We start from the raw sequence: 13,176 nt of genomic DNA on the forward strand, positions 1-13,176 counted from the left end.
AAGTTATTGGAGCATGGAATGAAGGTATTGGAAAGGGTGTTGGAGAGGAGGATAATGAAGAAAGTGAAGATCGACAAAATGCAGTTTGGATTTATGCCAGGAAGAGGAACGACAGACACGCTTTTTATTGTGAGGCAGTTGCAGGAGAAGTACATGGAGAAGAGGAAAAAGTTGTTTCTTGGGTTTGTTGATCTGGAGAAAGCATTCGATAGGGTTCCACACAAAGTATTGACATGGGCATTGAGGAAGTTAGGAGTGGAGGAATGGTTGATCAGAGTAGTGGTGGCAATGTACAAAAGAGCGCGCACAGCTGTAAGGACCAAGGACGGGAACAGTGGTGAGTTTGAGGTGAAGGTGGGAGTGCATCAGGGGTCGGTACTAAGTCCACTACTATTTGTAGCTGTGATGGAGGTGCTGGCTCAGAACGTAAAGGAGGGTTTACTGTGGGAGTTGTTGTATGCGGATGATCTGGTGTTGATTGCGGAAAGTATGGATGGACTGAAGGAAAAGATGAACAAGTGGAAGGAATGTATGGAGACAAAAGGTCTGAAGGTGAATATCGGAAAGACGAAGGTGATGGCAAGTGGTAAAGCATGTGGTGAAGTGGAAAGAACTGGGAAGTGGCCCTGTGCTGTGTGCAGGAAGGGTGTCGGAGTGAACTCCATTCAATGTACAATGTGTGCTGAGTGGGTTCATCAAAAATGTAGTGGTCTGAGAGGGTCATTAACCAGTGTGGCAGCTACATTCAAATGTAAGGTGTGCACAGAGGGAGCTGCAGATGGAGGAAATGTTGAGTTGGATCTTGGAGACGGCGTGAAGCTGGAAGGTGTGAAAACATTTTGCTACCTCGGAGACATGCTGAATGGAGAAGGTGGATCAGATTCGGCAACGGTTGCTGCGGGGATTTGCTTCCATTCAGCCACAAGAGCATAAGTGAGGTCGGGCACTGATGTTTGGCGATTCGGCCTGGCTCACAGTCAGTGCTCCAATTCATCCCAAACGTGTTTGTTGGGGTTGAGGTCAGGGCTCTGTGCAGGCCAGTCAAGTTCTTCAACACCGATCTTGACAAACCATTTCTGTGTGGACTTCGCTTTGTGCATGGGGGCATTGTCATGCCGAAACAGAAAAGCACCTTCCCCAAACTGTTGCCACAAAGTTGGAAGCACACAATCGTCTAGAATGTCATTTTATGCTGTAGCGTTAAGATTTCCCTTCACTGGAACTAAAGGGCCTCGCCCGAACCATGAAAAACAGCCCCACACCAGTATTCCTCCTCCTCCAAACTTTACAGTTGGCACTATGCATTCGGCAGGTAACGTTCTCCTGGCACCACCAAACCCAGATTCTTCCGTCGGACTGCCAGATGGTGAAGCGTGATTCATCACTCCAGAGAATGCATTTCCATTGCTCCAGAGTCCAATGGCGGCGAGCTTTACACAACTCCAGCTGACGCTTGACATTGCGCATGGTGATCTTAGGCTTGTGTGCGGCTGCTCGGCCATGGAAACCCATTTCGTGAAGCTCCCGACAAACAGTTGTTGTGCTGATGTTGCTTCCAGATGCAGTTTGGAACTCGGTAGTGTGTGTTGCAACCGAGGACAGACGATTTTTACACGCTACATGCTTCAGCACTCTGCAGTCCCGTTCTGTGAGCTTGTGTGGCCTACCACTTCGCGGCTGAGCTGTTGTTGCTCCTAGATGTTGCCACTTCACAATAACAGCACTTATAGTTGACCAGGGCAGCTCTAGCAGGACAGACATTTGACAAACTGACTTGTTGGAAAGGTGGCATCCTATAACGGTGCCACGTTTAAAGTCACTGAGCTCTTCAATACGGCCCATTCTACTGCCAATGTTGTCTATGGAGATTGCATGGCTGGATTATTTATACCTGTCAGCAATGGGTGTGGCTGAAACAGCCAAATCTACTAATTAGAAGGGGTGTCCGCATATTTTTGGTCATGTAGTGTATCATCTTTGTGGAGAATAGGTGTAATTGAATAATTTCCCCTTTTTTCTTTCCTTCATTCATAGATAAGTCGATTTGGAGTACAAGACGTGGTGAGATCATCTACACCATAGTTAGCCAAACTGTCAGTCAGTACAATAGCGGTGTCAATTCCCCTTTGGCAGTGTCACAAAGAATCGCTGCCTGTGGTACTTCCAGGGTCATGAGTGTTAATGAGCTGTTTCATGCATATTATTTGAACTACTTTGTGGGACGACCTTCAAAATCAATTGCCCATTTTTTATTTAAACTATGTTCAAGCTGATGCAACATTTTGGTGACAATGGAAGAACTGCATCATTGTTTTTTTTGTGTGTCGATGTGATAGATGTTAGATGAAGAAAACGTAATGGAAGATTGGCTTATTTATAAAGATAAGTAATTATTATTAAGATTCCGAAAAAAGGAAACTTGGCAGACTGCAGCAATTTGAAAAGATTTAGCCTCACTTTCATCAAAACCTCACTTTTCATTTCATTAAAATGGTATCAAAAAGTTTTCATGAGGTGCATTTTGGATGGGATACAAGGAGTAATTGACGAGGTCTTAAGAAGAGAAAAGATCTTGCAGCGATCAAGAAAGATCTAGAATGGCAAAAACCGTTATATGTTAGTTTTGTCTACTTTGAAAAAGTTTTTGATCATGTTCATAGAGAGTCATCATGGAAACTGTTGAAGATGGATGAATTACCTGAAAAGATAATCAAATTGATTAAAATCTTAAGGCCACCGCACACAAGGCAATGTTCGCCGACACAACGCAACAACATTATCGGTGACAATTGTTGTACAAGCTTGTTTTGTCAGAGACTGCTGCACACTTGAGTCACACAAAACGATTGTTGATGTCACTATTTTCAGTAAACAAAATGACAATGAAGCAGAAATGCAGGGTGAGGTTGAGAAGGATGAAAGTTCTGAGCACTTCTTCTTTGACACTCGGGGTGGTACGTCGCTGACGTTGTGCGAGGAGAAAGAAGCAGCTGTGAGTGAAGTCCTGGGTGGAGAGACAGCTGGTTCAGGGAGTGTTCAATGAACTTGCTAGTGGAACCTACTACAAGAAGAAAATGGAACTCGTGTTTATGTTTATAAGTAAATACCCACTCCTTCTGGGAACGTGCCGCTGTATTAAACTCACATTTCCGCTTCTTCTATTCAATCTGGGAAACACGTGCTTTTAAAACGGGCATCTTTATGTTTAAACGGATATTTGTTTTTGTTCCAAGTCGTTGATTATCAGCTTTGCAACCAAGTCAATAGATTATTAGCTTTCATATGTTGCCCTTTTTTTATAAGAGCGAGTCACAATAGCACTCTTTTTAGACACAGGTAATGCAGTACTGCAATGTAAACAAGCATCAACTCGATCTATACACACACACACACCCTTGTATACACACACACACACCCTTGTATAACACACACACACCCTTGTATAAACACACACACACCCTTGTATAAACACACACACACCCTTGTATAAATACACACACCCTTGTATAAACACACACACACCCTTGTATAAACACACACACACCCTTGTATAAACACACACACACACACACACACACACATGGAATTTGGCATAGGTAAGGGTGCCAAGTGCGCATTTCATAGAAGGTAGACCAATGAAAACGGACAACATAAAAATCGACCTAAACACAACAAGTACAGGAGCTCAGCAACGAAGCATCATACTAATATCTCTGGGTAGAAGAGAGCTACCAAATATGTCACAAATGTGCAAAACAATTACCAAAGAATACCTGTGTGGAACGAGGCTGATCCTGAAAATATACCTCTCCCCAAGAAACAAAATCAAAGGCATAAACCAACTCTTAGTGCCAGTGTTCCTATACAGTTGTGGATTAATAAACTGGCCACGATCAGACATTAACAAACTAGATATCCAAACATGGAAAACTGCTCAACATCCACAAAAATCAATGCATCCCAAGAATGTACCTGCCGAGACGAGAAGGAGGTAACGGTTTGATGGAGCTCAACCAAATGCACTGAATGACAACTGTAGGATTGGCCAAATACGTAAAAAGTTCAACAGACTACAGATTCCAATTTGTACGCAAACACGAAGACAGCAAACCGGAGAAGGAATCCCAAACCAACCTACCAAAATATTCCAAAAACATGTGCAAATGGAAGATGTCACACATGAAACTGAAACAGCAACGGATACAGCTCCAACGATTGTAAAAAAGATGAAATAAAAATACGAGGTGAAATATCAACACATATACACTGATAACTGGGAGAACGACAAAAGAGCAGGAAGATTAAAAAAAATAGTTGGACAGATTGGGCATAGATAAAGAAGGCACATTGGAATGGCTAAGAAGAGGTCAGCTAAACTAGGACAAAGAAAGAAAAAACAAGTCATTATTAATGCCCAAGACCAAGAACACTACATGAATGGCTTTAAGAAGATGGCAGAACCGAGTCATTCAGACAAGTATATGTTCTGCAAGGTAGAATGAGAAAGCACGAGCCACCTCCTGTCAGGATGCAAAAAAAAAAAAAAACCTCATGTCAGAGCAGCTGTACACCCAAAGACACACCAGAGCATGTAAAGTAATCCCCTGGCACATCTGCAAAAACTTAAATATATCAGTCCCAGAAAACTCATGGAAACATGAACCAAAAGCAATAATTGGTAACAAGGAAATAACGCTCACATTTTACCTAATAATCCCATTGAGCGTGAATATAGAAAACAAAGCATTACGACCGGATATAGTCCTTGGGTACAAAAAATAATAAAAAACGGCATTGCTAAATGCGGTATCAGTTTCCAGCGATTTTGGCCTAAACAATGCAGAAATCAAGAAAATGACCAAATATCAGGATCTCAAAGATGAATTGAAAAGATGCTGGAATCTAATGAGTGCCAAAATTGTACCATAGATTATTGGAGCAATGGGAATGATGAAGAACATTGGAGATCTTAAAAACCATCGCTGAGAATATTAATACAACGAACTGCAGTTGGAAGCTGTTCTGGGCTTCAGGTGATGATCCTGAAAAGAGCCCTTGAAACAAAACTTTCAGAAAGAGAAAACTTCACACCTTGGTCCATGAATCATCCCTGACCGAAATGGAGGTGGATAGTTTGAAACCTGGGAGGACTCTGTTCCACCTTCTGAAACCCACATATGGAGCTAACCAACGAACAACACAAGCGTGTACACACACACACACACACACACACACACACACACACACACACACACACACACACACACACACACACACACACACACACACACATCTGACATTTCTACAATTATATTTATTGATTGTACAATATCTGCTGTCGTAATATATAAAATCAGGCAATTCTCTTTATCAATGTGCAGATGTATGTGGGTACATCTGAAAATCATAGGAAAAAAGCAGGACTGGACGGATCTCCACCATCATTTGCATGCATGTTTGGTAGTAGCAGGGTTAGGTCATGGGCACAAAGAGCATCTGATTCATACCCCTGCGAAGGGTGAAGGGGGAGAGATGACCTGCGACTCTCACCTCTACACATGCCACAGTGCAAATGGTTTACTGGACCTTGCTGCAGACAGTGGGGATTATTAGCGACGGTACAAAATATATTTGCCCCACCTCTCCCACTATCACACCCTCTCTCCCCCGCAGGCTGCTCCAGAAGGGAGTGGGTATTTCTAGTTCCAGATAGGCAGCCCTGATCTCGATCTCTTGTTCTTGACTCAGGACATCCACGACAAAGGGCAGCAGGTTAACAAACTTTCGAAGAGGATGGTGTGGGTGAAGGGGGTGGGGGGTGATCACCAAGAAGAAGGAAAGGAAGATGTAACACAAAAACGATAAACAATGGCCCAGAGAAGAATATCCTACAAGCCCTAAGGATGCATGACGAGATTAAATTAATTTGTGCATCAAGGAACAAGTATTTGAGGAAAGTATTCTCAAGCAGAATCAAATAAGGTGCGGAGGGATGATTGAACTGTTTTTGAATGCAATAACAGATTAAAGATCTTGACAGTTGGCCTGTATAATGTGCTAGACTATATAATGCTTGGCCAGCTCAATTACTTATGTCAACAAAATTGAAAGGACATGGTCAGAGCAGCCCAGTAGGGTTAAAGCGGAACAGAAGAAGTCAGCAAATAGGTAGTCATTACCAGATACCCAGTTGAGAATATGACCCACTTGTGGAGATAATAGGAAAAAACACTGATTCAGGTGTGATGCCCCCAAGGCCTTGGAAGCAATGCCTTAGTTAATTTGGCATTTCTGAATTCCAGCTAGCTGACATGCTTGCAGATGAAGTCACCACATGTAAATAAAGGTTGGGATGAGTAAATAACTACAATGGAAGAAAGTGAGGCGTATATCGAGTTAATTTGGGGTGGGGCAGGCATTACATGACATATGAACGAATATGAATGATCGTTTTAAGGCCATTTTCCCCGCTAGAGCGGGGGTTAGCCTTGCGGGCCCCATGACAATCATGGTTCCCTATTTGAGGCAATGTTTTTATGGTCGGATGCCCTTCCTGACGCCCCTTAGTCGCCTCAAACGATGCGCAGGGATACGGTGTACCTATTCTAAACCAGGGTACACACTGGGATCATTCATCCCAGCAAGCTGGTACTCAATTTGCCGACCTCGGAAGGATGACAGGTCGAGTCAACCCCTCTGGTGTTAATTTAGCGATCGACCGGGATTCGAACCCAGGATCTTAGGATCCCAAGCCGGCACCCTAACTGCTAAGCCAACACCAGGCTAAAAGGCCACTAGGCAAACCTGCCACCAGGCACCAGCCACCAGCTAACACCAGGCAAAAAAAAATTTTTTTGCACCCCTGAAAAACCGCAAATTTACGGAACACAGTCGCGAATAGGAAAAAAAACCCCCCGCGATTTCGTGGAACACTTTTCCAAGAATAGAAAAACAGGTCGCATTTCATCACGTGCGATGAAATAGAGGTAGAGTAAATTGAGGTACAGCAAATGGTTATGGAGTGGAGAGTTGGTCGAAGGGAGGGATGGAGCTTGAAGGATGGTCATAAGACAAACACTGATAAAAGAATGTCGGTTGGTGCATTGTCCAGTTTGGAGCCTTGGTGTGCCCAGGGTCGACTCTGCCCTACCCATCATGGGATCTCATTTTGTGTAGTTTCCATGGGGAGGATTTTCAACTGGGATTTATAAAGTCCTCATGGACATGTCATTGGATATTTGCATAGGACAGAAAGAGTGGAGAGAACATGGAGTTTTGTAATGTGGCCCAAAACCAAGTTTTGCAATACCGTCAGACCCCACTATTCGCCCGCGAATTGTGAGTTGCGAAACCACGAATAGCGGGGCATTGTTTCAATGGAAAAAGGGGGGGGTACGTTCCAGAGTTGCGAAAATCCACAAATAGAGAGGAACAAACCACGAATGGCAAGGTAAAATCCACGAATGGTGAGGCAAGTCCCGAGAATGTCGACGATAATCTGCGAAGGTTGATGAAAATCCCGGAAATGGCGAGGCAAATCCCGCGATTGTCGGCGATAATTCCAGAAATGACGAGAGAAATCCCACGAATGTCGATGAAAATCTGTGAATGCATGTCATGCCAGTTTCAATGGGGAAAAGGGAGACAGTTAATTGCACTAATAGATACTGTGGAGTGTTTTCATTCACTACAGTAACTCATGGGGATGACGTGTTATGCAGCTGGTGAAACATCCCGCGAAGCTCTCGATTATGGTGCGGCTAAAATTCGCGCACGCAAAAGTCATGAAAATGCAATGCACACAGCAGTGAATGTAGAAGCAGGTCATGCTCACAGCTCATAGATGTTTATTTTTGCGCATGTCCAGCTGCTTTATGCTTGGCTGGTGAAAGATGGGTTTTATAAATGTGTCAAGCTCGCGGCTTGTGGAAAAAAAAATTTGCGCCCCTGAAAAACCCCAAATTTACGGAACACGGTCGCGAATAGGAAAAAAAAAACCCGCGATTTCGCGGGACACTTTTCCACGAATAGAAAAATAGGTCGCATTTCATCACGTGCGAATACGTGGAACCCGCGAATAGCGGAACCGCGAATAGCGGGGTCCGACTGTATATGCTTGCACTTCAGGGCTTGGCTTTCAATTGTGATTATTGCTGGCTTTAAGGAATCGGTGACTGTAGCAATAGCTTGGTACCTATTTTCTGGAGATTAAGAGAAGGAGAGGTGCAGGAGATGAGGATGCTATAATATACAAGATGGGGCAGTGGTTTGGAAAGGAAAAGATCTTGGAGGAGAGGTCTTTAACTAAAGTTTATTTTAATTAATAGAAGCAATCCAATATTGATCTTAGTCATTGTCGTTTAAAAACAAGTTGTCCTTTGTTGCATCTTCATATATCATTAGTCCCCTACCGGTTTCATTAGAGGGGACTATAGGTTTGTTCTCCGTCCGTCTGTTCCACCTGTGGTTTTCCAGACCTTCTGCCCTTACCCTTTAACATATTCAACTGAAACTTGGTAAATGGCTTTATTATGATAAGTTACAGAACAAGTTCGAGTTTTGGGGCATTTCGCCCAATTTTTCACAGTTATGCCTTTATTGGACTTTGAAAATATCACCAGAAGGGAACATGTATTGCTCCCTCTTGTTATTCATGCCATTTTCTCATTAGTAATGACATTTGTTCTATGTTGTTTAAGATTCTTATTCCAGGCATTGTCACAGTTGTTTAACGAACCTCGTTATCTTGCAGGAGGAAGTTCTGAAGAAGACCCACTTCCCATCACTTCGAACAAGACATTGGAAGTAAAATGTAAAGGAGGCAGAGTCTGACGGATGTCGTTAGTTTTAATCCCCTTTTGTAATCATAATGGAAAATAACTTTGAGGAGTTGTCACATTAAGTCTGGATTTGCACTTCAGTGTTAGCTTAGAATGTTGACCTTCTCAGTATGTTGTACAAAACAGCTTTAGGCATTTTTATTCCGTGGAAATTACGACCTTTGCTCGTGTCAGGCTGATTTTTATATCCAAGGCGGATTCTAAAATTCAGATGCCAAGATCTAATCTGATATGTTTTTTTGTGTGGCTTGCAGTTTATGGGTAAGAATAAAATAAAATAACTATATACCCACTGGCAAGTTTGGGTAAAAAGAAAACGCTTTACAACCTTGTAATACTGTAGATTTATTCCCATCATGTTTGCAATTTTTGTTGTTGTTTTGTTTACATTTTATCATGGATAGAACCTTATCCGATACTTCAAACTACTATCTCGGTGCTTTTCTTGTCAATTACTAACCCATAAAATAACACTAAACAGGAATGTGCTATGAAAAGGTTTGTTATTGCACTGTACAATTGTAATATAGTTAATAAATGACATCTTCACTTGTTGAAATGATCCATCAATATTGTTTGATAACCAAACGATGCATATTATTGAAGTTTCATGCAGCAGACTCATTTCCACACACGAGCTGAAGCTAATTTTAACTTTTAAGTCTGGACCATGACATCCATTGCCAAATGAAACATACACAGTATGACGTGCAGAATCAAGTAGCAAGTCATACCATGTAGTATGTTGAAGCATGATAGTGCATCCGACCAAACTTGGGGAGACACAGTTGTCGGGTGTCAACCGTCCGATACCGTTGACCTGCTATAGCCTAAGGTATGCTTGATCCGATGTGGCTCAAAAAATGTCATAAGCTTGTCGAGAGAGAGGTAGCGGGAGATGTGGATGCAAATGGAAAGGTGTTCTGTTCTACAGTAGGAGCATGTGTGCTGCAAACGGCTTTAAGTCGGTGGCATATTGCACAGCAGGTGCCCATAGTCTTTCCCAGCATCGTGTGCTTTGATTTTATAGTATACTGCATGACGTGTGCTCTCAAATACTGCAATGTAATACTGTACAGTTTGGAATTGAATGCGAGAAATATAGTTTGCTGTAGACTTCAAGTCAGATGGAACTCCAGCGAATAGTAGTGCAAGCCCTGCTATGATTTGGTCCCTTGCACAAAATGTCGAAATAATCAGCAGTTAAAGTTTGGTCAAAGAGAATACATGTGGAATATCTTCCCTTGCATGCATTTCATTCACTGTAATACAAACTATATAAAAGTTATTGGTAGCATTATGAATGATAACACAAATATAAAAAATACCTTGATGGTTAAAGGCATGATACTACATTTACAAAACACTTCTACAATAGCAATACAGCAAAAACATAGTTGTGCGCTCAGCTGGTTTTGCTTTTCATTTATTCAAGTCAAACTACTTAGAATTGTAAACACCCAGGAGATGAGCTGAAGGATGCTTATCGGACACTTAACAATGGTGTTTGATACTGACAGGCCTGAGCAGCAGCATAAGGTGAGAAAGGGTACTTTGCAGTGAGTTGGTGTAGTAACCGCCTCCGGTGCTGTGATTCGTCAAGCATTACGGATTCCCAAGGCTTGTTCCAACTCCTGCCTTCGTTGCTGTACCTGCAAGAGGAACCAGGTAACAATGATGATGCCTTTAGATATAACCAGACTTGTTTTTTGTGCTTTCCCAAAATAACCTGAACCTGAAGGTTCTCGGAACGCACTTATAAATCTGCAGTTGAGTGGATTTTAATTGCTCAGCTATTTTCTTTCTGCATGAAACTTTGTACTTGATGAACTTTTTGAGTGTGAGATTCTTGGTTGCAGGTCCAAATTAATGCGCCCTTTCTCATTAATTATTTCTTGTGCATTTTGCTTTATGTTCATGCCACAAAATTGAGAATAACAAAAGTGCTACAAAAAATCGTAACACTATAAATTTAACAACTCAAAAGGACAGAAGATACATTTCTAGCCATGATGTGCTGTGACCACACTAAGTGTAGTGTTAAACAATTTAAGCTATCTAGTTAAATGTAGGATATCTAGTTCAATGCCACACTAAGTTTAGTGTTAAACAATTTAACCTATCTAGTTCAATGTAGGATATCTAGTTCAATGCCACACTAAGTGCAGTGTTAAACAATGACTTGTCCAGACAACTTTGTTTACTCCATACAAGGCATTGTGAACATCTCCCAGAAGCAAACAATCATCAATATCCTACTTATTTGATTAAACTTTTATCAGAGAAATGGTAGGTGCAACGTCATCCAAATATAGCAGAAACTAGAACGGCACTCGTTAGAGTGCATACCTCCGCCAGGCTGAACAGTTTATGTTTTGTATCCCACTGATAAGCCGGATCTGGATTCGAACTCTGCCCTTTCTACTTTCCTCTGCCCCCCCTCAAACAACCCCTCACTGTGCCTCATCCCTTCACCATCAAACCTTTCATCCTCCTCATCCTTCCCTTTCTTGGAACTCTTCTGTAATCTCTGACACACTATCAACTGCTCTCCCTACCTCCCCCTCTCATCCTTCATCTTACGCTACTCCTCCCCTCCCCTGTCCTGTACCCGATGCTCCCCCTCTCTCTTCATTAACGGTATGGACCTCAAACATCCGGGGCCTTTGCTCAAACCTGACTGATCTCTCCATACAGGTTGCTTCTGACAATCCAGACTTGATCTGCTTAACAGAGACTTTCCTCCTTCAAGATGTCTCTGATTCCTTAATATCTCTTCCTGGTTACTCCCTCCTCCGGTATGATAGACCTGAGCCTCGTCCTGGTGGTGGGGTGTCTATCTTTATCAAAAACTCTCTTCCTCACTCTCCTTGCACTGCCCTCTCTCCTCCTCACCCCCAGGAGTACCTCTGGCTACGGCTTCCTCTCTGCTCCCACCTTTTGTTCATATGTGTTCTGTACCATCCTCCAAACAGTGATGACTCCATTTACATTTCACTGTCTGACAACATGGACCAACTTCTATCCACTCATCCCAACTCTCTCTTCCTCGTATGTGGTGACTTCAACTGTCATCATGCCAGCTGGTTGGGTGTGGGTTCCTCTCTCACCAGTCATGGCACCTCAGCAAAGGACTTCTGTGACTCACTGGGATTGACACAATCTGTCAATTTCCCGACCCGGATCTCAGCCAATGGAGTATCTTCTCTTCTAGACTTGGTTATGACAAACTTCCCTGCTAATGTCTGCTGCTCTTCTTCTGCTCCAATCGGTTCTTCTGATCATGTGCTTGTCAAAGTGGACATCTCTCTGGCCATTCTCAGAGAGCCTCCTCAGCGTCGACGAGTCTGGCATTTCACTCAGGCCGACTGGGACGGTCTTCAAGCAGCCATCAATCGTCTGGATTGGTCTCCCATCTCCACTGCCTCTGACATCAATTCTTCCTGGGAATTCATCCAAAGCAAACTGCTCTCTCTCATGCACAGATTTATCCCATCTCGTCTTCAGTTGTCTTACCCTTCCTCCCGTCCATGGTACACTGAATCTTGTGGTGAGGCAGTTGCCCTGAAACAACTTGCCTTTGCCTCTTGGAAGGCAAATCCAACTGAAGGCAATCTCAGTTCCTTCCACCAAGCTCGGAACAAGTGTGTGTCTACCCTCAGGAGAGCCAGGAAGCACTATCTCTCCACACTCAAGAATGAACTCTCAAACTTGTCTCCTTCCTCCAAATCCTGGTGGCGTCTGGTCAAATCCGTTTCTGGTGTTTGTTCCCCCTCCATCCCCTCCCTTACCTCAAATGGCCACACAGTTGACATCGCACGTGACAAAGCCGAATGCCTCAACTCTGTGTTTGCCTCAAAATCTTGTGTCCCAAACCCATCTCTCTCTGTTCCCACCCTTCCCAGTAGAACCCAACTGCTCCTGGACTCTGTGTCCTTCTCTCCTGACAAGGTGGAGGAGTTTTTGTCTAACCTCGACTCTGATTCTGCAACTGGACCAGACGGCATCAGCCCACGGGTCCTAAAATCCTGCTCTGCTGCTCTATCTCACCCTCTCTCTGTCCTTTTCACCCTCTCTTTTGCTCAAGGTCATCTGCCAGCATCCTGGAAATCAGCAAACATTACCACTTTACACAAAAAAGGTGCAAAAACAGATCCTTGCAACTACAGACCAATCAGCCTGCTCCCAATTATCAGCAAAGTCATGGAATCCATCATTGCTTCGGATATGAAATCTTTCCTCTTCTCCAATGGCTTGATCTCTGATCATCAATTTGGTTTCAGACCAGGTCACTCTACTCTGGACATGCTGCTTCTGCTGTCTCAACAATGGATGG

The 13,176-nt window shown here is 43.1% G+C and overlaps 2 protein-coding genes across 9 annotated transcripts in view; one reads left to right on the forward strand and one right to left on the reverse strand.

Moving 5' to 3' along the window:
* Window positions 1-9,402, forward strand: part of LOC137431603 (autophagy-related protein 9A) — a 102,698-nt gene extending 93,296 nt beyond the window's left edge. For all 8 annotated transcript variants that reach the window (XM_068123117.2, XM_078782090.1, XM_068123120.2 and 5 more), the window contains one exon: window positions 8,753-9,402. Coding sequence is in view for 3 of the 8 variants with exons in the window: in XM_078782090.1 (XP_078638216.1) it covers window positions 8,753-8,832 (80 nt within the window). In the remaining 5 variants the exon portion in view is untranslated. The remainder of the gene's footprint in view (window positions 1-8,752) is intronic.
* A 538-nt stretch (window positions 9,403-9,940) lies between these two features.
* LOC137431605 (SWI/SNF-related matrix-associated actin-dependent regulator of chromatin subfamily D member 1) overlaps window positions 9,941-13,176 on the reverse strand; it is a 179,853-nt gene continuing 176,617 nt past the window's right edge. The window contains exon 13 of the mRNA XM_068123124.2: window positions 9,941-10,492. Coding sequence (XP_067979225.2) covers window positions 10,439-10,492 — 54 coding nt within the window. The 3' untranslated portion in view covers window positions 9,941-10,438. The remainder of the gene's footprint in view (window positions 10,493-13,176) is intronic.

The sequence above is a fragment of the Myxine glutinosa genome, chromosome 7 (genome assembly GCF_964187855.1).
Source record: "Myxine glutinosa chromosome 7, kmMyxGlut1.1, whole genome shotgun sequence".
In the NCBI taxonomy this organism is placed as follows: Eukaryota; Metazoa; Chordata; class Myxini; order Myxiniformes; family Myxinidae; genus Myxine; species Myxine glutinosa.